At 34.3% G+C, this 24,403-nt stretch overlaps 1 protein-coding gene across 1 annotated transcript in view; it reads left to right on the top strand.

The window, feature by feature from the left end:
* Positions 1-13,271: 13,271 nt before the first annotated feature.
* The window catches only part of LOC145289970 (N-acetyltaurine hydrolase-like), a 29,213-nt gene continuing 18,081 nt past the window's right edge, over positions 13,272-24,403 (top strand). The window contains exons 1-2 of the mRNA XM_080136451.1: positions 13,272-13,851; positions 18,860-19,025. Coding sequence (XP_079992577.1) covers positions 13,821-13,851; positions 18,860-19,025 — 197 coding nt within the window. The 5' untranslated portion in view covers positions 13,272-13,820. The remainder of the gene's footprint in view (positions 13,852-18,859; positions 19,026-24,403) is intronic.

Here is a 24,403-nt window from a genome sequence, read left to right as displayed (position 1 = left end):
GTGGAATAATCAGTGTAGCTTAATCGCCATATATATTTTATAAATTACTAATGTGTAATATATATATATATATATATATATATATATATATTAGTAATGATTTCAAAAATTAAATAGAAATAAAAAATGCCATCAATGCCATCTGCTGGAATCCAAACCAAAACATTTAGCGTTTCAGTGTTAGTCATTATTTAGTGCTTCAGCCTTTGTTATTACCGTCTGAACTATTGCTAGATGGATAAAAAATAATAAAAATTAAGTGACTTTAAACTAATATATATATATATATATGCATGCTCATAAAGTTAATCGATTTACTCCTGCCATGATCAACTGTTTTTTTGTTGTTTTTTTTAATTTGGTTCTGCTTTTTCTGGAAAAATTGAGTGGCTATCACACATCCACCACTTCCATGTCGCAGCCATCATATAATTCGGTTTTGGGTATACAGAGGAAGAAGTTTTTTTGTAGTAGTGGTCGGAATTCGAGTTCTTGCTGTGAATGCTTTACAAGAGGGCAGAGATTTGAGCTCAGTCAAACACCTACCATGGAAATAGCAATAGAGAAAGACTAACAACACGTTTATCAGTCAACTTCATACTTATTTATTATCATTTATCATGGCCTAAAAGTTACTCAAAGGTAAGGAATGAGTGAGTGCCAGAGGGATAGTGAGATAATACCATGATGATTAATAATGATGGTGGTTATTGAAGAATTAGATTATTTAAGGGGGGGGGGCGACTCAACAAAAGTTTGTTTACATTGGACTTGAAAGTGGGCATGTTGTAGTCAGTTGAGAAGCAGCCCTGTGGTATTATGATCTATAGAAAAGCAGTTCTAGGACAGAAACTTTGCTCAATGAAGTTTCATTTAGTTTTTGATAAAGAGAGAAGAATGAAAATTAACTTATTTAATTTTTTTTTTCTTGCTAAAGCATGAAACCCATTTCACTGTAAGTAATTGACACCCTTGAATTTGTAAATTACCGCAAATAATTCTTCCTTCTTAGGCTAAATGCAAATATTGCATTTATTTCAATAAATTTTTAAAACAGACATCCGGACAATATGTTACTCGTATTTGATAAAAGGGATTGTGCATATTTTTTTTTCCAAACGAGGCTGAACACGTTATGAATATATCTTTATTTGAAATCGAGGCTAAAAACATTGTAGCCTTGTTTTGTTTTTTTTGTTGTTGTTTTTTTACTTCAGATATGCCAGCTGCGAATAACCAATGAGCAGTCCTGAATAAATTTATTCTAGAGGGTAGTGTAGGACACATCCTAATCAGATATGTTGTCATGAAATTCAATATTTGTAAAAGAATGGCAAGTATTAGGAGTTTGAAAACCTAACTGATTGACCCAGTCTGGTGTAAACTATTCATCTTGTCTGATAACTCACTAAGAGATTGTATTTTGATAAAAAATAGAGATACCTGCTCTGTAACAGGTTGGCGTTAAGAAGGGTATTCATCTGTAAAACTATACTTCAATTCTCATTATGTTCTCAGTGAAAGAAATTGACTTTGTACTTCCATGGCCAACGTGCAACCCATTTCTGGTGTGCAAAAGCGATCTGTACAAAAAATGTCTACTGTGAAACGTTGATTTACTCTGAAATAAGGCATTTTCACTTTACTGTTAGTGCAAGAAATGAGCCCAACGTTCACATTTATTCATTTAAATCATCCACGTCAATGTAAATTGAAAATAAAATTTTAAATTAAAATGGAAGAAATAACGATGAGAAATTTCCCTTTCTTTCTTTCTTTCTTTCTTTCTTTCATACAGGAAAAATGGAATTCTAAAATTAGTATTAGAAAGAGATGTGGCATGCGTAGCGGTGGACGTTTACCCTTTGAGGGTCAAAATAAAAGTGCCTAAAATCGTTTGTCCATGTATGATTCAGTGCAGATTTCTGATTGCATCAATAAATGAAGATGTGTATTTTGGAGCTAATCAGAAAAGTCTGTGTGAAATTACCAGATTATTATTTAGAATCTACTTAAATGTCTATAAGAGTATAAATAAAATTTAATTGATCTCCAGTTAAGTAAGGAAAATCTTAGTCACCACTCTTCTGTGCTGTGGATATTTCATGGCACTTAATTGTTGACTAAACCTTCCTCATTTACTCAGCTAATTGCTTGCTCCCTCTTGGTGTCTTCCTTGTATTTCAGGTTCTCTGTAAAGAGTTCACACTTCCTAGGAGATTTTAACATGTTGTTTGCCCATTCTTGCATTACTCAAAATTCAGCCTTACATGTTTTTGTATTGACCAAAGCTTTTATTGCCTTTCAGACACTCATTCACAAAGAAACTCATTCTTAAAAAGTATTCTTTGTTTTCAACCTTTGTTAGCCATATATATATATATATATATATATATATATATATATATATATATATATATATATATATATATATATATATATACTTCGTTTAGTCACATAAATTAATATACGAAAGTATAATTTTATGCGTAAACTTTAAGTATTTACTTCAACGGTGCTCAATACTATGTAGAGCTACGTAGTAAGTTATAAGATATATATGGCGATTAAGCTACACAGAATATTCCGCGTTTCATCCACGCTAGTCTGAGGAATCCTAGCGTGGATGAAACGCGGAATATTCTGTGTAGCTTAATCGCCATATATATTTTATAACTTACTATATATATATATATATATATATATATATATATATATACTAGCAAAAGTACCCGTCGTTGACTGGGTTCAAAAACAGCCTACAGAAAATGGACTGTGATTGATCAAAGTATAATAAGTTATGAAAAGGAGGGGGTTGTAAAGACAAAGGTTTTGATACTCAAAAATTTTACCCTAAGCAAAATATGATGAAAGTAAAGATAATTTTCGCGAAAATATATTTTTTTATATCAACTTTGTTTCCATTCGTAGCTAAGAGTGACTAACAAAATGATGTTTCCTTACAAAGAGAAAATATTATATATATAATAATATAAATATACAAGAAATAAATGTTATCATAGTCAATAAAAGTTACTTTTATTGTAGAAAGGTTCATTGGTTTGTATTTTTAAGTAGTTTGTAAAAATTTTTTTTATTTTTAATTCACGAACCGGTTTTTAAAAATATCAAAATGGCAGCGACTTTGAAATGGAAAGCCTCGTTTTCAATTTGAAGGAGTGGCACCTAAGCATTCTGTGTTAACAATTTAAGAGAGTTCCGTCAACGTAAGGAATATTTATAAACATATTTTAATGTTTTCCGTTATTTTGTGCTTGAGGAATATTCGATTATGTCATGTGTAGTTTATATAAAAAAATTCATTTAAGTAGTTATCGCCTCAAATTTTGTTTTAATTCCGGTTCGCTGAAATTATTTCAAGTAAAGAGCATTAAAAACTATTTCAAAACAAAAAAACAAAACATGAACTGAACTTTTATTGACTATGGTAACATTTATTTCTTGTATATTTATTTTTTCGGGTAGTCGTTTGCTGCCTTTTCTGCTAAACACTCTACTAAATAATATCGACGAAATATCGAAAAACAAAGAAACAAAAACAGTTTTGAAAAATAATGAAGCTTTACTTACTTTAGTAAAATAATCCGAAACAGCAAAATGGGGTATTAAAAAAGTAAACACGTAATTACTTTAGTTTTTTAAAGCAAAGAATCGATATAAATATGAATAAGAAGAAAATGGCGCCCTTTTCAAGCAGAACAGCGTAGTTTCAGTTTTACAGTATTGAACGGTGCAGTATTGCGCCGTCGGATTCAGGGTTGTACTATTGTAATGTAAAGAACACGCAGAAAGGGTTGTAATCAACTGAATTCCTTCTAGTACACTGATAAAAAAAAAGCTTAAACAGATATATATAAATAAAAATAAAAAGGTTATGTAAATGTTTTTAAAAAGACACGTAATCACGAGAGCAGGATTTTTTCTTCTTTTGACACGATAACAAGTAACGTTCTTATTTTTTATTATTTATTTATTTATCTATTTTCGAAAGAGCGCCATGTGCAAATGGAGAAGGAAAAAACAGAGTTATGCTAAATTTGTGTCGAGAATTTTTTCTTATTTATTTATTTATCTATTTTCGAAAGAGTGCCACATGCAAATGGAGGAGGAAAAAAACAGAGTTATGCAAAATTTGTTTTGAGAATTGTCTAAAGTTCCGACGTTTTTTCCTTGGCTTTCACTTTAATAAGAACGTGAATTTATGAATTGAACTTTTATTGACTATGATTCAACACAAAAAAATAAATAAAAGCTAACATGAATTAAGAATAAAGTTAAGGTGTTATTGTGGACCCTCACCCCTTTTAAAAACCTTGTTAAACTTTGTGACATATTTACATTCTATGGAGGTCAGGCGAGAACAAACACCCCATAATTTTATGATACCATATTTCTTCAAACTGAAACATAATCATCAAAGTATACTTACGCAAATGAAAAGTTTTTGTTAAAGCTTGTGCCATATTTCCATGGAGTACAGGTGCGAACGCAGACCCCACAATTTTATTATACCATCACTATTAAAGTTGAAACATACTTATCAAAGTATTCTTATGTACATCTATATCAAAAACCCTTGTAAACGTTTTTTTTCATTTTTTATTTCCATACTTTGTGGACCAGGCGCGACCGCAGACCCCACAATTTTAATGAACCACCGTTCTGCCAGATCCTTCCTGATCCTCGATACATCTTCTATCATTATATATAATCAGTTTTATTAAAATAGTAAACCATATAGGAACCTATTTGTGACCACACACACACACACACACACACACATACACACGTTCAGCTTTATATTATAGATATATTACGCCCTGTCTCGGCAACCGAGTCTAACGCATATCTTATTTTTCTTTTAATAATGTTATTGGAATTCCTTCCTCTTTTCCTAGTACATATTTGTGAATTATTCCACGGATTTCGGCCTTTTGGATTATTTTGGACCATCTTCCAATTACGTGATTCTCTTGCATTTTACTTGCATGAATGAAAATTTAACTAACTTTCTTGGATTTGCATTTTTGAATTTTACCGTCATTGGATACTTTACCTTTTACCAGACTATCTATTCACGTGAAATCACCTTTTTCTTCACCATTTTCCCTCCGCTTCACTTTTTGTTATCAAGTAAGATCTTTGACTTACTTGCAGTTTCATCAAATACTTTTGCAAGCAAAATCAGATCCAGCATTTTGCTAAATCCTACCCTCTGATGAGAAGGAAAGCATTTCTTCGAAACTCTGTGGATTAAGGACTATCCACTTATTTAGTTACTCCTTTTCAAATTAAATATGGTTTTAACTCTTTTTCAAAGTGTTTTTTAACATGTTTTATTAACTATTTGCTCTTATATATAAGTTGTTTGGCTGTGGAATTTATTATATACAATCTCTCACATTCTGAAAATCCTATCAGTAGTTGCTCGCTTGGTTAGCATTGGTGGATGGCATCGTCCTTTCAAGTTAAACTCCTACTTGTGAGACATCAGCTTGGAGTTATTAGCTGATTGGATGACCGCGTCCCTTGTTGAGACGAAGTAGGTTCATTTCACAGTCGGATTTCGGCACGGCTTGCTTGATCTGTGTTGGTTAATAGAAATTCTTGTGAGCAGGGCGTTTGCTTAGTTGGTAGAGTGCTTGCCTTGCATGCAAGAGGCTCGGGTTTCGAATCCTGAGTTCGGATGTGTCTTACTGATGAGCCCAAATGAGGGCGAAACTCGAGTCTTGGACTTCCGGTTCTTTGACTGTCATGGCTCTTGTGAGCTGCGACGTTGTTTGGCTGTGGAATTTATTATATATATATATATGAATAACGAGGTGCATTAAATCACAGATTAATTAATTTGGTGGTTCACAGTCTTACAAAATAGTGTTCGGGAGAAATATTTTTATATAAGACAATTCCAGCCAAATAAAATTGCTCTATATATACTAGATAGAGCAAATAAAAAATTGTAGTTTAAAACCTACAATTTTTTTATATAAATAAATAAAGATATATCAGAGGTAAATACCAGGAATTTGTTAAATTTGATTTAATTCAGATATTCATTTTTAAGGCTATCAGAGTAGTTAACTTCAACGTCACTTTTGGCATCAGTGGATTATCAGTTTTCACAATGAAAAAGTCACGAGTACATTCAACTTTATGGGAGTCATTGGCAAGGTTTAAAAAATGTGGTTGCACGGTGTTGCGCTAATGCTATGACTCTCTACACAATAGTTTATTGGCCTTCTTTGTTTTTTCTCCAACTTTGGCTTGCTTTAGTTCTCCATTTTTTTTTCTTTTGGATCCGGGCATGTCACCTCTTTGACAGTCATCTCTTTTGCCTTGGTCAGAGTGGCCACTGCCAATTTGACCAGCTGGTCGATGATTTAGTTCTTGATGTTTGTCTTGTGAACCTTCCTTAAAATTTTGTGGAAATTTTTTTTCGCAACCCATTCCCTCCCCCATTCGTCTGAGGGAGATTTCTGCTGATTAATTCGTTCTTTTGTCTACACATTCTCTTTTGGCTTCCCATTCTATATACTGGCAACGTTCTCAACCAGTCATAGATATTGACTTCTCCATTTTGGACTGAGGTGATAAATTAGTAAAAACTTGTTTTTCCGGTGAAATTTCTGTTTTGGTTTTCACATTTCAAAAATCACTTTCACAAACATCGTTATGCACAATTCTGAGACATTGAGTGTTTCGTCTTCCACCAGATTTTGGAAATTGTGTTACTGCATGAGTTGCTGTATGGGCTGCTTCCTTTAGTTTATTGTAGTTCAAATAGTACATGCTCCCAACTTTTTAGCATGTAACTATTATTTTCTGTTTGTCCAAAATCTTACAACCTGTCTCAGTAAATATGCAGGTCTTCCTAGATTTAGTAGCTCTCAACACACGTAATAAGTTGTAACATAATTTGGGAACGTATTGAGTCTCATACAACTTGCATCTTTGTTATTTTCCTTTTTTTTCCATTTAATTCTATTGTTGCAACTCATAATGCCTCAACTGATAATCCATCACCAAGGGATATTTTTTCTGACACATCCAATTTTTGGAAATTAATAAATTTCTTTATATCATAACACATGTAGCACGTAGCATCAGAGTTCACAATCGAGTCTGTAATTTTATTCTTAGACGACATATTATGTGGAAAAGTCTTATAACCTTTGAATTATCATGCATTTTCTTAGGGAAGTACAATTTCCTTTTTGGATAATTTAGCTTCAAATTTTCCTCAGTAGCTTCGCCCAGCAGTCGATAATCACGTTTAATATGTCCAGCTTTTCCACAATGATAACATTTAGTCCCCTTTTGCTGATGTATTGTTTTGAAGTCATGGTTTTCAATTCAGCATTATTATTCTTCACGTAATAGTCACTCTGTTACAAAAATCTACTTAGGAACCTCTTGATTAGCTTCAAGTGCTGTCACAAACTTTGTCCTCTTTGTTTATTAAATCAACAATTACTGCCAACTCATCAAATATCTCAACCATCGTTTTGATGTGTTAAGTAACAGAGCCACTGTCTTTTAATTTAAGGGAATATAATTTTCTCCTTAACGCTAAATTGTTAGCCCATGTTTTCTTTAGAAATTGATCTGTCAATTTCTTCCAAACGATCTTGAGATCAGTCGGATCTCTAATTAAATATAACAGTTACGTTTTCACGGAGAGAACAATTGTGGCTAATGCAGAGTCTCTTCTTAGCATATACGTTCTGTGTGCTTGTACATCAAGGCTCTGTTGGGAAGCAAGTTCTATTCCATCCACAATTCCCAAGTCACCATCTTTCATTAGTGTCATCTTGGACTGAATTTTCCATATTACATAATTTATTCCATAAAGTGATGGCACGAGAATGCTATTCACTTCACTTCAATAATTATTATTTGTTATAAACAACAAAAACTTTTTTTTTATCACAACTGAAAATTTCAGATGGTCAAAAAAAACTTGTTAAAATTTTTTTATCATCGATATGTCGATACAGGACACATAACCTTTGTTGGTTAATTAATTAGCAAATTAATAACATTTGATAGTTTATTATAAACTAAATAAAAAACATACCTTGCTTGTTTTAAATAAAATTCACATTGTAAGTCATATCAACGGTTGACAAAAAGATAAATCAATTAACATGTAACATGTTTTTAGTTTTAACTCAGATAATGAGAGATCCGTCTGCTTTATTTACATGATCAGACAAAGAGAGTGAGTACACGTAAACACTCGTTTTTATACAAACAAACAGAGGGGAGTAACTCTAAGTTAGTCAAAGCTTATTTTTATTTATTTATTTTTTTTTTACAAGGTGGTCACCACTTATCAAGGCCCAGAAGCCACTCAGGGATAAGGGTTATTGCAAGTACAGTACGTTAGTGTGGAGCTTTAATAAAGTGTCTACTTAAGGGGGCGGTTCATCAGGAATTTGTTTATGTTGGACTTGAAGACATCCATGTTGTAGTCAGGTGGGAAGCAGGAAGACGAAACAGAGTTTCACAGGCGTGCAGTTCTAAGAAGCTTTGTTCATGGAATCTGCGCTTTGATTTAGGCACAGATAAAGAGTGGGGAAAATTTTTCACAGTGGATTCAGCTAGACAGGTGTTTTTCGTAAAAGATTGGCGAGGGGGAGACCAAAGATTGGAGTTCAGACGAGCATCTGCCATGGAAATAACGATAAAACAAAGATAGGCTTGCAACGTCTCTTCTGTGGGAAAGAGGTTGCAGAGAAGAAAAAAAGGGCATTCCCCACTTAGCCACGAAGTCTATTTTGTACTCTGTCAAGGTAGGATAGGCTGTTTTTAGCAGCTCCTACCACGATATGGCAGCAGTATTCCATCCTTGGACGTACTTGGCTTTTATATAGATAGAGAATTGTATCAGTAGTGAGATATCTTCTGGAGCGGTAGAATGATTCCACCATCTTTCCAGCGACCTTGGCAACAGACTTGATGTACGTGTTCCATTTCAGATCAGGAGTAAAGGTCAAGCCCAGAAGCTTGTCAAAACATGGGGCTTCTCCTAGACGAGAGCCATCCATTTCAATTGATGCCAGATGGGGATCAAAGCGTTGATGATGTAAAGATATGAGTTTGGTTTTAGATGCATTAAAGGTAACCAGCCACGTCTTCCCCCACTGAACCACGCGCTCGAGATCAGAGGAGAGAGAATCAGAGAGAACTTTGTCATTTACAGCCTTTGATGTGTTGCCGTAGATGGTCGTGTCATCAGCATAGATGTCAACGAATGATATAAGTATGTGTTTAGAGAGATCATTGATATAGATCAGGAAGAGAGTTGGGCCTAGATGGACCCTTGAGGGACTCCAACATTAATACTGCAGGCCTCTGACACGTCAGCTAAACCCAGACAAGAAGAGGCAACTCCTTACACGGTCCAGGACTCAAAACTGTTGTATATATATATATATATATATATATATATATATATATATATATATATACATGAGAAAGAAGCTTGCATAAGTTCATAATAAAAAAAGGTCAAGTAGTTAGTCATCTTTCATTTTTTTTTTTTGCTTGGTGGTTTATTTGTTTATTTTTTCTTCGAAAATGGAAATTGTCCTTTCAAACTTTTCAAATGCACTTGTTATGGTAGGCTGTATAAGAGTGTTAACTTTAGTAAAAATCTGACTGTTTCTTCTTTAATGATATTTTTGATTATTGATACTTATTTGAGGCATTCCAATACACAGCCTATCTAAGAACTGTAAGAAATTCTGCAGGCTCTTTATTGGGCAGTTTCTCCGTTCACAGATTTATTTCAACCAATCAAATTGCATGTTCTTCTCAAGTACGTTAAGCTTGAATTGACTGAGATGGACAAGTCCTTTAGTACAGATTTTTTTTTCAGATAATTCTACATCTGGAATTATGGTTGCACACATTCTGTTTGCTAAATTTCCAAACAGCGTGAGCAGAGAACAAATCTAAAGAACGTTTCCCTTCTCTTTCTTCCATCATGTCGTACACTTTAAACATTTTGGATATATTGATGGCATCACCATTAGTTGTGCCAAGGCGGGAAAATTGCTCGCTAAAAATGTTGGCTTCTTCTTCGGATTCAAAATCCAATATAGCGAAGAGTTCCGAGCCTAAACAGATTTATTCAAAAAAGAGTAATAATAATTCTAAGTCTCTCATTAATAATCGTGAGATTAATAAATTTTGTAAATTATGTAGGGTTACTGATCACCTGACTAAAATTTGTTCCAAATATCGAGACTTTGACTCAAAAATTATAAGAGCCAAAGAACTTAAATTATGTATTAGGTGCCTCGGTGAGCACTCTGAGACTGTTTGCAAAGGGATAAAGGGTTTTCCTTATCATTGCGCCGTTTGTGGTTTTAAGAACCATATTTCTATTCTGTGCCCCAAAAGTCCCAAATCCTTTGTGGGACGTACATCATTATCGGGACAGGAAAAATGTATATTTCCTGTACTCAAAATATCAATGAAGGCGAAAGGGCGCCCAGTCTATTTTTACTGTCTTTTGGATACGGGTAGCCAGAAATCCTTTTTTTCTAAGGTAATTCTAAAACTTATAAGTCTCGGGAACAAATTAAAACCAAGGATGGTGGAAATGCCTGTTAATACTCTTGTGGGGACTAATTCATTAAAACTTAGGGAGCTGGAAGTGTCTCTTAAATTGGGACATCAGTGTTCCTTTCCTTTTTCTGCCTTGTTTGCAGATGATTTGAGGTTAAAATTTCAAGTGGGCAAATTTGATGAGATCAAAATTTGATGAGATCACGTCAAAATTGACTAAAGAGGGTTTTCGTCTTTGTCCTGAATACTCTGAATTGAATGGGTCTGCTATTCACGGCATAATTGGCCTGGACCTTATTCCACAGATAGATAATCTCAGTTTAATTAAATGTTTGGGAGGTTCTGCATGGAAACTCCCCAAGTACATAATTTCCTTTGGCGAGAGGTCTAAATTTTTGAATTCCAATGCAAAGGTTAAGGAAGAGTTACCGGCCTTTGATCATGTACTAGAGCACTACCTACATGCCATTCTTACTTAGTTGATAGCGCGTTAAATCCTGTAGCTACTTATGAAGATACACTTCAACTCTTTTTCAACGATTCTGCTGTCAGTCGTGAAGTGGAAAGGTTTTTATCCCTAGACTTCATTAGTATTAACAAACAAAAAAGTTGTCTTCTCTTGATGAAGAAAAAATAAATGCCTTCAAGGAGGCTATTGTTCTTAGGGACGGCAAATATTATATCGATCTACCATGGGATCCTGAGAAGCTTCCTAAGGTAAAATCCAACTATGTGCCCTCACTGCGAATAATGCATAGAGTGGCCCAGTCCTTAGATGGTAAAGGACTGTATGATGATTATATGCAAGTCTTCAAGGAGTATGAAGACTGCGGGATTATTGAATCCTTCTCTGTTCCACATGGAACGTATGAGAATTATATATGGATTCCTCACAGACCTGTAATTAAGGAAGGTCAGGGAATAACTATGAAGATCTGTCCTGTTTTCAACTGTTCTCTCAAGCGTAAGGGTGGTATTTAGATTAATGATGCAGCTTATTCGGACATCAATTTAACAGCACAATTGCTAGATATTTTACTAGCTTTCAGGAAAGAGAAGTATGTTCTCTTGAGCGATCTACGTAAAGCATTTTTACAGATCCGATTGAAATCTATCTAAGATAAAAATAGATTTAACCCTTTCCCCAGCCAAACACATATAGAGAAAAAACTTCAGTTGTCCTTCTTCAGTTGTTATAGTACAAATCATTTGTTTTGTATTGTACATTAAATTGTTAAATGAAAGTATAAACTAGTGTTAAGAAATCGATCTCCAAAAAGTTCTCTGCATAAGTACTATTGTTTTTTTTATTATTTTAACATCTTTATTTTATTTTTGTGATGTTGCATGATATTGCAAAGAAAAATGATGGAAAATGGTACTATTACATCTCCTTCCCCCACCTATGAAAATGTGCTGGGGTATCAATATTCCCCTCAAAGGGACTCCTTTAAAATTGCTGCCACAGTAATAGACGAAAATGCCAATACTAAACATGGGATATTATCTCAAGTTTCGAGTGTTTATGATCTGTTAGCATTGCTTCTTCCTGTCACTGTGCAGAGGAAGATTATTATCAGCCAATTATGGAAAAATAACATCTTGGGATCAGCAAATCCCTTAAGAATTTATCACCTCGTGGCAAGCACATACCAAAGAGTTGAACAGTATATGGGACTTTGAATTCCCCAGATGTATACTCCTGGAGGACTCCCCAATTGAAATTATTTGTTTTTGTGATGCTTCTAAGCATGCTTATGGGTTTTCCTTGTATGCCAAGCAAGGAGCTCAGTGTTCTTGGATATTTGCCAAGGCTAAGGTGGCTCCCATTAAAGGGAAATCACTCCCCGTATTGGAATTGTGTGCTATATTTCTAGCCCTTAATGTTATTCCTCAGGTTTTGGAGGTTCTAATGCCTATCAAGATCAAATCATTTTTTCTTGTGTATGATGCACAAGTAGCCCTGTCATGGGTTTTAAATGGGAAAGCTTCAAGAAAGAATATTTTTGTGGAAAATTGTGTATTAGATATAAACAAAGCTATTGAGGAGGTTAGCCTAAATTCAAATATGTTCCTTCGCCGGACAATCCAGCAGATCTTCTAACCAGAGGTATTACTACCTCTAAGTTCGAACAATTGTTCAAATTTTGGATCTGCGGACCAGATTGGCTTAATCAAATTAACATCTGCTGAAGACACCTGAACTCCAACCAGCGCATTCTTTGTCAGTGGGAATTCTACCCAGTATTTATCGAAGACAAACTATTATTCCCTGCGGGGACGTTACAAGCCCAAAGTGGCAGATAGCTGAAGATGACAAATCTTTTGCAATATGGACCTTTTTTTACTTTAATAAAATTTACATTGGAGTCTTAAGGTGAGCTTGTTGTAATTTTCTGTTTGGTTTTCTTCCAAACGCAAAAACTTTGTGAGAGAAAATCTCACAGAACACCACCAAACACATAAAGTACATTTGTGTGAACGTAAAAAATTCGACCCAGCCGTTTTGGAGTCTATAAGAAACTCTCTCTCTCTCTCTCTCTCTCTCTCTCTCTCTCTCTCTCCCCCTGTCTCTCACACATATACACACGCACACATAAAGTGCCTTTTATATATAAGCACAGTTTTACTTTTAAGTTTTTCAGGGTGTTTAGTACACACATTTTTACCCAAAACTAAATCAATATCATTGTGAAACTGGAGTAACCTTCTTTCATGCGATCATGACATGAATAATAATAAATTACTTATTAGAGCGGTGAATAGATTGTTTTATTTTCGTTCTATCAACACACTTGGTTCAGTGACAAGTGGGCCACTTTTTCCTCTCTCGTCAAATACGATGTAAAAACAAAAAAAAGAAAAGAAAAAAACAAAAAACAAATTGTTTACGCAAAATAATTCGTCCTACTCCTGTGCGGTTAGGTTGACATTAATGAGTCTTTCTTCTCCTCGTAAATTAAAAACAGTTGGCAAGAAACAAAACTCTGTCATAGAAATGTTTAAAAGCTATTCCTTTTTATCTTAAAAAAAAAAAAAAAATAGAAAAAGGAATACGACTAACCAAAAAATAATTATCGGAGCTTTCTTCAAACGTACACCACAAAAACAACGATAAAAAAGAGCGCAAATAATACCTTTAATTATTGCTGGAACACACAAAAAAAGTTTTTTCCCCTCGTAAAAAATATAAATATTTGATTTAAGTTCTCACACACAAAATGTCTATTCAAAAAGGAAAAGTTCAAACGGGTAAGCATTTTAATTTATTTTATTCGGAATTTAATGCAGTTTATGGACCGTGCTATTTTTAAATATGATTTTAAAATTTAATTTAATTTTTACGGTATCTTTTGTTTATTAAATTGTTAGGTGAAAGTACAGAATCGTTACAAAAAAAAAAAAAAAAAAATTAAAAAAAACCCTAAAATTAATCCGAACCTTTGCAAATGCTGTCAATTATTTTTTTTTTGTAATTAATAAATAACTTGTAATTCTAAATTTGTGCTCTTGTATCTGATCGGTACCTCTAAATCCAACGGTGAGATTGAGTTTATTTTAATTCGGTGCATGGACATTTGCTAAATCTACTTTTAATAGATACGTGAATGTGCCCGGAAAGTTTAATGCGAAATGCCAAATCTACCTTTTCAATAGAAACGGTGAACACCGAGAAATAGTTCCCCACACAATATTAGCCTCCATTAAAATCGCTAGAAAATTTGACGTTTAATTTGTTCTTTTCATTTTGAAATATTTTCTGGAAATTAAAATAATTTTAAATATTGAGGGATACAACATGTGCTTGTCATGTACAAAGACAAAAAACAAAACAAAAACACAAACAAACAAAAAAAAACCCATCCCATCCTCCGTCAAATTGCCGATGTGTCCTTTCTGATGTTGATTTTTGGGGGTATTCTTTCAGGTATGTTTTGAACGAATATCAAATTTATTGAACAATGAAAATCATTAAAGAATACATTGGATAATAAAGGTCGTAATACCATAAAAAAATACTTAAATGCGATATTCGTTCAAAACAGATCCGTCCGAATACCCTTAAAAATAAACTTTTGAAAGGTGAGTGTTTATTTGGTACACATCGACAAGTTGGCCTTAAAGACAAAAATAAAGAAAAATATTTATAGTATACGTCGTGATGGTAAGAAAATAGTCTACTTAAAATCACGTAAATTAACCAAGTAGGTGCTTGTCCAGAATTTCTCCTATATTAAAAAACAAAAATGAAGAAAGAATAAAGAAAATATCGTACACCAAAAATATCACGTATTTTTATTTGGTTTTCACAAGGTAGTCACCACTTATGAAGCCCCGAAGGCCATTCGAGGATAAGGGTTAATGAATGGAAGGTGGTAGTGTTGTAATCGGTAATGGTGGAAATTGGGCACAATTTAATTAAAGGGGACGGCTCAGCAAGAACTTGTTTACATTGGACTTGAAGACGACCATATTGTAGTCAGCTCGAAAGCAGGCCAGTGGAAAAATGTTTAAAAGGCGGGCAGTTCTAGGAAAGAAGCCTTTTTTTATGGAATCAATTTCTGCTTAGATTTAGGCACAGATAGAAAGCAGGGGAAATTGTTGGTAGTATAGAGACGCTTGTTGAACTACAATTCAGCCTTGAACGCATGGACATGCACACTCTTGGACTCTGTAGACCCACTTGCAGATTAAGAACGCAAACAATCATGTAGACCCACTTGCACTCCCACATCACTTTAAACCCCTTTATGACAGACCATACATTGGATGCGAACGCTGCAATAAATACTTCATTGTCAACCATAATGGCAAGTGAGACACTGTTGCAATAGACTGTGTCAAACCAGATTTTCTCAAAAACCCATTGAATTCAGCACCTACTACAATCAGTTTTTCCAATCAAGAACTCGTCATTGTGTCTGCTCCAGACCTTGCACCCACCCTTGCACCTGCAGCCTACACAACTCGTTGTGGTCATCATGTAACTTTTCCACACATGTATGCAGACTTTGACATGTCCTGAACTTTCTTCGTTTGTGTAGTTGTTCTTTTTATAAGCATTTCCTAGCCTCTGTCTAACTGGGGAGGGGAGTATTATAGAGACGCTTGTCAAACTACACGGACACCATGCACAACTCCTTTAAGTTTGAGATATATACAGTTATCACCCCTTATTTCCAGGATTGTATTTTTAAACCGATAGGTGGTGATATCAACCTTTTTTCTCTTTATCTCTATCTCAGTCTCTTTCATTTGGGACACCAGGCTGTATGAACGTGTGGAAATTTTCTCCTCCTGACTTTCTCATAAAAGATCTTGTACCAGTTGTACATAATAAATTCAAACAGTTTGTAAGTTACATATTTTTGGTGAGCGTTGTTTCTTTATTTATTGTTTGTCCATTAATTTTACTTTTCTCATAACAGTGTCCTCACCAATAGTGGTTGCAAATAGTCAAGTGTTTTCTGTGAAAGTTTAGCAATGGGGGACCATAGATTGGAGCTCAGACTAGAACTTGATATGAAAATATTGATAGAGCAGAGACAGGCTCACAACGTTTCTTCTGTGGAAAAGATGTTGCAGAGAAGAGAAAAGGGCATCATCTACTAGGTTTTGAAGCTGGTTTTGAACTCTATCAAGGCAGAATTGGGCACACCAAGCAGCTCCTGCCCAAATTTTATTTATATTGTGTTGAGCAAAAATAAAAAAATAAGTAAATAAAATAAAATAAGTTTGTGGGAAAAAACTGTTTGAGTAGAAGGCTTTTTGGGCAACTAAGGCTCTCTACAAAGTAGGGGTGGGATTTTGTTGCTTGTTGGGTTAGTTGGGGGTATTTACGTCGAAGAGGTACAAGGTTCATTAAAGCACCATACTATTAAAATACTTGTAGAATAGGAAGAGGGGTGTCACATTTCATCAATGGGACAGAGGTTGGAGTTTGGTTGATGACTTTTTAACCTTGTCCAGGAGTGAAAGACTAGTAGCAGATGCACTTTTTTTTTTTTTTTTTTGCATGGGGGTCACCACTTATCAAGGCCCGGAGGCCATTCAGGGATAAGGGTTATTGCGTGTACAGTAATCAATGAGATAGTATTGTTGTAATCATTAGTATTGGAGATTTGATAGAGTGTCTTACTTAAGGGGGCGGTTTGTCAGGAATTTGTTTATGTTGGATTTGAAGACATCCAAGTTGTAGTCAGGTGGGAAACAGGCCAACGGAAGAGAGTTCCACACTCGTGCACTTCTGAGAAAGAAGCTCTGCTCATGGAATCTACGTTTGGATTTAGGCACAGATAAAGAGTGGGGAAAATTATTGACAGTAGTTACAGCCAGACGGGTGTTTCTCGTGAAAGATTGGCGAGGGGGGACCAGAGGTTGGAGCTCAGACGAACACTTGCCATGGAAGTAACGATAAAACAAAGACAGGCTCGCAACATCTCTTCTGTGGGAGAGAGGTTGCAGGGAATAGAAAAGGACATCCCCCACTAAGCCACGAAGTCTATTTTGTACTCTCTCAAGGCAGGATAGGCTGTTTTTAGCAGCTCCTGCCTAGATGTGGCAGCAGTACTCCATCCTTGGACGTACATGGCTTTTATACAGATAGAGAATTGCGTCAGTAGTGAGATATCTTCTGGAGCGGTAGAAGTATCCCACCATTTTCCCAGCTTCCCTGGCAACAGATTTGATGTACATGTTCCATTTCAGATCAGGAGTAAAGGTCAAATCCAGAAGCTTGTAAAAACAATGAGCCTCCCCAAGACGAGAGCCATCCATTTCAATTGCACTAGCCCAAATGTGGCAACAATACTCCATGCATGGGCAAATGATGGCCTTGTACACATATAGAATAATCTCAGGCATAAGAAAATTTTTACAGCACAACATATTCATAAAGCAGGTTAGAGAGTCTTATTCATAGTTTTTTTTTTTTTAAAGGATATCACTCCAGAAAAAACATGAAGCCACTTGATGCAAAAAGCCCAAAAATTTCAAGGTCAAAACCAACTATAAACGTTATACTGATAGATTCTGACCCAGAAAACAGCAATATTTCTCCTTTGTCAGAACCTTTGCTCATTGAATGTGAGAACTAAAAGACAAAATAAGGGAAGTGAGAGTTATGAAGCTATCGAGAGTAAAGCCAAGGTTCACTTTCTACACTACCTAAAAAGATATTGTGAGTTGTATAGTTTACCTAAGAAAGAATTGGAAGAGGAAGTGGAAACCCTACCTTTGCAAAGGAGCACTTGATAGAAACGATTACCAGGATGCCGCCTTTCAGATCAGAGGGGAATATGATGACAGTGTGCAGAGAAGCTACAAGATAAACGTCTGTGACTGGCATGTTTTTATTACAAATGTACAGTGGCTGCATGCAGAAGCAAACCAGAGATTCTCTGAAAGCGATTGTTGAAAACCTGTGACTTTGCTTGTCTGAAAAGCTCAATAAAAAAGGAACAATACTCTTGTGTTGTTTCGGCATGTGTGGTAATGGTGTGGAGAGATAGAGAAATAAATCGCCATGGTTAACATGTACTCGAGGTTAGGAAACAAACCTTGAGCCATTTAGAGTGAGTGCAATTATTCAAATAATAAAATCTAAACAGATTTTTTACTCAATGGTTTTTTTGTTTTTGTATGCCACATCATATGCATGTGAAAAAAGAAGAAAGAAAAAGACTTCTGCTGCTTTAGCCGAAGAGTGAAGAAAACAAAATAATCTGGCTTGAGCGGGTGTTCTTTCAACTTGAAATAATCTATTAAACTGAAATAGGAATTAGTTACCTAAATAACTCTTTCAGTCATGCAAATTATAAATATATCTTTCAATGTTTTTTTCAGCATTAACCCAGAGCAATTCGAGGTTCATCTTTTGACTTTTTGTTATTTGACTCATGTATTTCCAGCGTTGAAGTTTGCTCCTTTACTGAAAATATTATTACAACTACAACGATCTATATTGTATTTATTTTTGCCTATTCCACTTTTTCTCAGAAACTACTAGGCTGACCTGGCTGAAATTTTAAATGAACCTTTTCTATGATAAGATGCAGTAGAATTATTATGGTATTTGATGAAAAAATGAGCACAAAATTAACTATCTTCAACCATCAAGTTGGCATAAAATTCTTATTCTAAGTCAACAGGTTAAAACCTTTTTCCCGTTTTTAAAGAACAAAAAGTCTAGTTTTTAATTTTCTTATTTTTAATGTTTTTTTTTTTTTGTAATGTTTTATTTATTTTATTTTTTTTTCAGTCTTGGGTCTAATTGATCCTTCCGAATTGGGAGTAACTTTATGCCATGAACATTTACATATTAGTAGTGAGCCTCTGCTGCTGTCACCAGATCCATGTTCCTTTCATGCAGCCAATGTGGATATTCCATTCTCTATGGAAAATCTTGGATGGATTCGGCAATATCCGTAAGAATCTCTCGATTTATAAGTCTATTAATTGAAAATTTTTTTTGAGTTGCTTTAACACATGATTATGCACCAAAAAATAAAATTGATATTTTCAGATTTTGGAGTACTTTTTTTTTCAGTAAAACACGGTTTTTATATACTTATATATACTAAAATTGTTTAATATTCATTTTTAAATATATATTTGAAATCTACACCCCCCCCCAAAAAAAAACCCAATTTAAATTGATTAATAATTGTTTTCTAAAGAGTTGAGAAGACTGAGTCTACATTATGTTGGGAAGTTACCTAGGATGTAACCGCTTTTCTCATATCAGCAAGTGAAGTTGTTTTATTTATCTATTTTTTAAACATTTGCAGAAAAAAAATCTTTTCAGAATGAAAGTAATATGCCACAAATTCTCGAATTCATAAAATACTTCTAGAAAGGGATTTAACATTGCAGAAAAAATGTCAGTCTTTTTAACACATTTTTTTTTTAATGAGTTCAAAATGTTGATGTTTTGTTCAATGTTCAAACCTTTTTCATGAAATTAAAAAAAAGGGTTATAATCAAGATTGTCCGCTCTTTTTGACTTTCGGTTTCTTTTCCACGGATGAGACAATGGTAACAAGCAAGATATAGTTCCTTCTGATAATGATTATTTTCCTCTTGGATAATGTGAAAGACCCCTCCTTCCCTTTTCTCTCATGTTAAGGATGACTTTCTTGTCTGCTTGACCATGTCTAATTATCCATTTAAATGCACACTAAAAATTGGAAGTCCATAAACGCAGACAAAAATTAATTATATACCATATTGTTTCAGTTGTATGTAAAACATCGTTAGAAATCTGTTTACAAACCTGCTTTGACTTATGAATGCATTCATCAAAAAAATCATTTCAAATTGAATGCCATTTTATAGCACATTTAATGACAACTTTAATGTAAAACTAGAAGTCCATCAGGGTTTTGTACTGAATTTGTTGCTTTTTATTTGTGTATTAGAAGCATTGTCCAACGAGTTCTGTACTGGTTATCTGGAAAAGATACAGTTTGTCGATGTCTTTTAAATAAATGAATGTCTACAAGTTAAGTTAAAAAAAAATGGAGGAATGCTATAGAAAGTTTTGTACAAATTGTCTGTAAGAGATGCAGTATGTTGATGATTTAGTACTTGTCTATGAAATAATGGAATACTTACTTGTTAATTTAAAGATTTGGAGAAATGCTATGGGAAGAAAAAATCTGAAAGTGAATGTTACCAAGATCTAAATGATGGTCAGTGGTTGTTGTGATGAAAAATATTTCCCTGCTAAGTTTATGGAAAGAGATTCAGGTGCAATTCAATTTTTTGTGTAAACATTGGGTACACAAGAAGCGCGGTGGAATTATTGGTGGATTTAGGGAAGATAACAAAATTGTAAAACGATGGAAATGAGAACTCGCATGTGAACAAAGTATATCTGATGATAAAAGCTATTAATGTTGTTAGGAAGTTTTCACTTTTTTTTTTTTTTTTACAAAGAAGTCACCACTTATCAAGGCCCAGAGGCCACTCGAGGATAAGGGTTAATGAGTGTACAATAGTCAATGGGAAAAATATTGTAGTAATAGTTAATAGTGGAAATTTGGTAAATTGGATTACTTAAGGGGACGGCTCATCAAGAACTTGTTCAAGTTGGACTTAAAGACGACCATATTGTAGTCAGTTGGAAAGCAGAAAAACGAAACAGTTCCACAGATGTGCCGTTCTAAGAAAAAAGCTTTGTTCATGGAATTTATATTTAGGTTTAGGCACAGATAAAGAGTAAGGGAAATTATTGATAGTGGTTCCAGCTAGATGAGTGCTTTTCATGAAAGTCAGGCCGGGGGGGGGCATAGGTTGGAACTCAGAAGAGCATTTGCCATGAAAATAAGGATAAATCAGAGACAGGCTTGCAACATCTCTTCTGTGAGAAAGAGGTTGCAGGGAAGGGAAAAGGGCATCCCCCACGATTTTGAATTCTGTCACGGCAGGATAAGATCTTTCTAGCAGGTCCTACCTAGATGTGGCAACAGTACTCCATCCTTGGGCGTACTTGGCTCTTTGTGATACCATTGGAACACAGGATGAAGCAAGTGATAATGTCGTTGCAAGAAATAGTAGTGGATGGAACAAGTTCAGGAAACTTCTGCCATTATTAACTATCAGAGGATTACCACTGTTGATCCAGAGATGTATAGAAGTGAAACTTGGTCCGTGAGCATTGAGGATATGTGTTGCATGGCGAGAAATGATATAAGAATGATAGGATTGATATGTAATGTGACTCTTAAGGACAGGCTTAGTTCTGATGACTTCAGAGGAAGATTAAATCTGAACAGTATAGAGAGATGTGTGCAGAACAGGAGACTCTGATGGTCTGGCCATGTTTAAAGAATGGATGAAACTACTTGGGTTAGTACAACCTTTTTTAGTACGTGAATGCTTTCATCATGCATCAAAATGATATCCCTTCCTTCTTTTTAGAAAATGTCTGATTCAAAATGTGCATTCATACTAACAATAATAACTAATTCTAACATAATAGCATTTAACACAAATGCTAGTAGAGAGAAAATTCTTTTAGTAGTGATGGGAAATGCACACTCTGTTCTTTGCAGTCCTGAATCCAGTTTGTGTCTTCTGATTAATTCACCCCACCTGAAATCCCCCCTCCCTGGAAAGAGTGGAGGTAAATTTTCCCCTGGCTGAGAAACACTGTGTTAGTACATGTAGAACAGTTGGGCCAATGTAGGGAATAAGGACCCTAACTGATTTCACTGTGAAGAAAGAAAAAAAAAAGACAGTGGTTTGACCTTCACACACATTAGTTCTGAAACAAATATTGCAACAAGAAAACTTTTTTAACCAGACTTTGTATTGATCTATCTTATGTAGCTTACGACCACCATTTCTGCCACATTCACTCATAATAATAAAATGCTACATTATATCCGGTGAGCAACACCATCACAATCGCCACATCTACAAAAGAAGTTCCTATTTTTCTCTCTTAATATTTAGTGCTCCCACCACTACCAGTTGAGACTGAGTCAAATTCTATATTTTTCTATGATATTATGCTTGCATTGCTATTGACTCGTTATTACATTCATACACATAACATAATCTTTCCATTTCCCGATTCAAAAATAATAAATTCTCCATTCTCAAATTCCGCCCATTTTGATTGGCTGATACCTGACTATTTGCATATTCCAGAATCTATTTCTACAATGAATAAACAAATGCTGCAGAAATTATACAATATAGTGTCGCTCTCTGCAGAAGAAAATCGTGCTAAAAAAAACTAACTAAATTAAACATATTAACTGATTGTTGTCACACTCTATATATTGCAATCATGCTAAAAAAAAAAAAAAAAAATTGAATATATAAACTGATTACCGTCGCTCTATACAGAAGACAATAACTTTTTTTTTTGTGGATAAATTTTTATATTAGCTCTACCTCCACAATTTTCTGAAACATGACGACTTTTAAGTTTTCAGCTATGCTGATTACGAAAATCTCGTTTAAATTTGGTAGAGACAAGTACTTTTTGATGGTTGGGGGTGTCTATTCCGAAAGCTGTTTTTAACATGAGGAGGTTGGGAGTTGGCCACTGACAACAACAACAACAACAACAACAACAACAACAGAAACTGTACTTAAATTTTTTATGAGGTTGGGGGGGGGGCGCCTGTGTCAACCGGGCAATGCTGATAAACGGGCCCTGCTATTATTATTATTATTATTATTATTATTATTATTATTATTATTATATAGCAACAATAAAACTTTTTGGATGAAGTAGCAGGTAAAGTTCATAAGGGAAGACACAGGAAAGCATGGGAGGAAGTAATAAATATGGACTTGCTGGAAAGATAGATAAACACCTATCCAGAGATATGTTAGATAAAAGTCAATTTCTTAAGGCTGTCCAACATATGCCAGCATGTAAAATAGATACTAAATCAAATATGATGATGATGATGCTGATCTTGAAGCACACGGACAATTATCAGCATCCACAATTTGATGTTTTATCATCTACTTATCACCAATCGTATTAATTAATCTGACTGAATTGTTGTGTTGTTTGTTTTTAATGATGCAAACTATCGTTTGTATCGATAAAAGTGTGAAAACATGAGATGAAATGTTTTTTATGATTCTGAATTTTTGAGATGAGAATTGATAATTTATATTATTTGGACTATTATTCTCATCTTTGCCTTTTGAGAACAGATTAGTTAATTGCTAATCACCTGAGATGCTCCAACCGGAGATTGCCAGTAGGGCTGCCCAGGCATTTTTTGCAGGTCAAGAGTGCTGACTTTTCAATCCCACTTTCTGACTCTTGTGTCACATTTCTCACCATGGGAGAGATAATTATCATGTCTTATCGAACTCAGGAATCTTTTTGAACTTTCGAATCTGCACAGAATTTTGAACAGAACCGTTTATTTAATCCACAGGGATGCTCTAGTTCTGTCAGCCATGACCAGATAGAAGTCTTAAGTAATTCACAATATATATACCTTATTGAACTTTGCAAGGACCCATAGTATAATGAATAAAGTATTCAGTAAAATTCAGTTGTAAGTGACACTCTTTTAGAGGTTGAAGATTCAATCCTCAGTGCGGGCGATACTCAGAATTGTGAATTACTTAAGACTTCTATCTGGCCATGACTGCAGAAGGTTGGAGGACACATCAACTGAAACATTGTGAAAATAACAGTCAAGATGAGAACAGTAACACGAATAATCCAAAATGTTTTTCTATAATGTGTGAACAACATGGAGACATGAAAAACTTTTCTCAACAAATTCAGTTGGGAAAAACAATTTATATTGCTTTGCTTACTCGTTTTTGATCTATTTGCATAAAAAAATGTAATATTTAAAATAAAATTAATGTAATTTGATTTGCTATAAACAGTGACTGAATAACATAATCCATGTTCAGCCATTACTCAAGTACATAAACAAATTATTTGATAGCAAATTAAATTGTTTAACTTCTTTTAGATATTTATTTTTGTTTTTAAACACAAATAAGTCGCAATAAGTAGGTAAAGCAAAATAAGCTATTTTTGAATAATTTCCAAACAATATTTCTTTAAAATAATCTATTTTGGTAATAGTAATGATTACCTGACTCTTTTTTTTGTGTTTATGTGTGAATCAGTGGTTAAAATGAAAGTCTTTTCTTCAGAAGGAAACTAGACAATAACAGTTTTAACTTAAACTTTATTTCAGTCAACTAATACATTTCCATTACTTTAACTAAACACAATCCACAGAAAGTCTAAGCACATCCATCTCTCCAGACTTTGCATAATATCTATCTGATATGAAAT

This window comes from Euprymna scolopes, chromosome 2 (assembly GCF_053919585.1).
Source record: "Euprymna scolopes isolate OS-2025 chromosome 2, ASM5391958v1, whole genome shotgun sequence".
In the NCBI taxonomy this organism is placed as follows: Eukaryota; Metazoa; Mollusca; class Cephalopoda; order Sepiida; family Sepiolidae; genus Euprymna; species Euprymna scolopes.
This window is presented reverse-complemented; position numbering and strand designations above follow the sequence as displayed.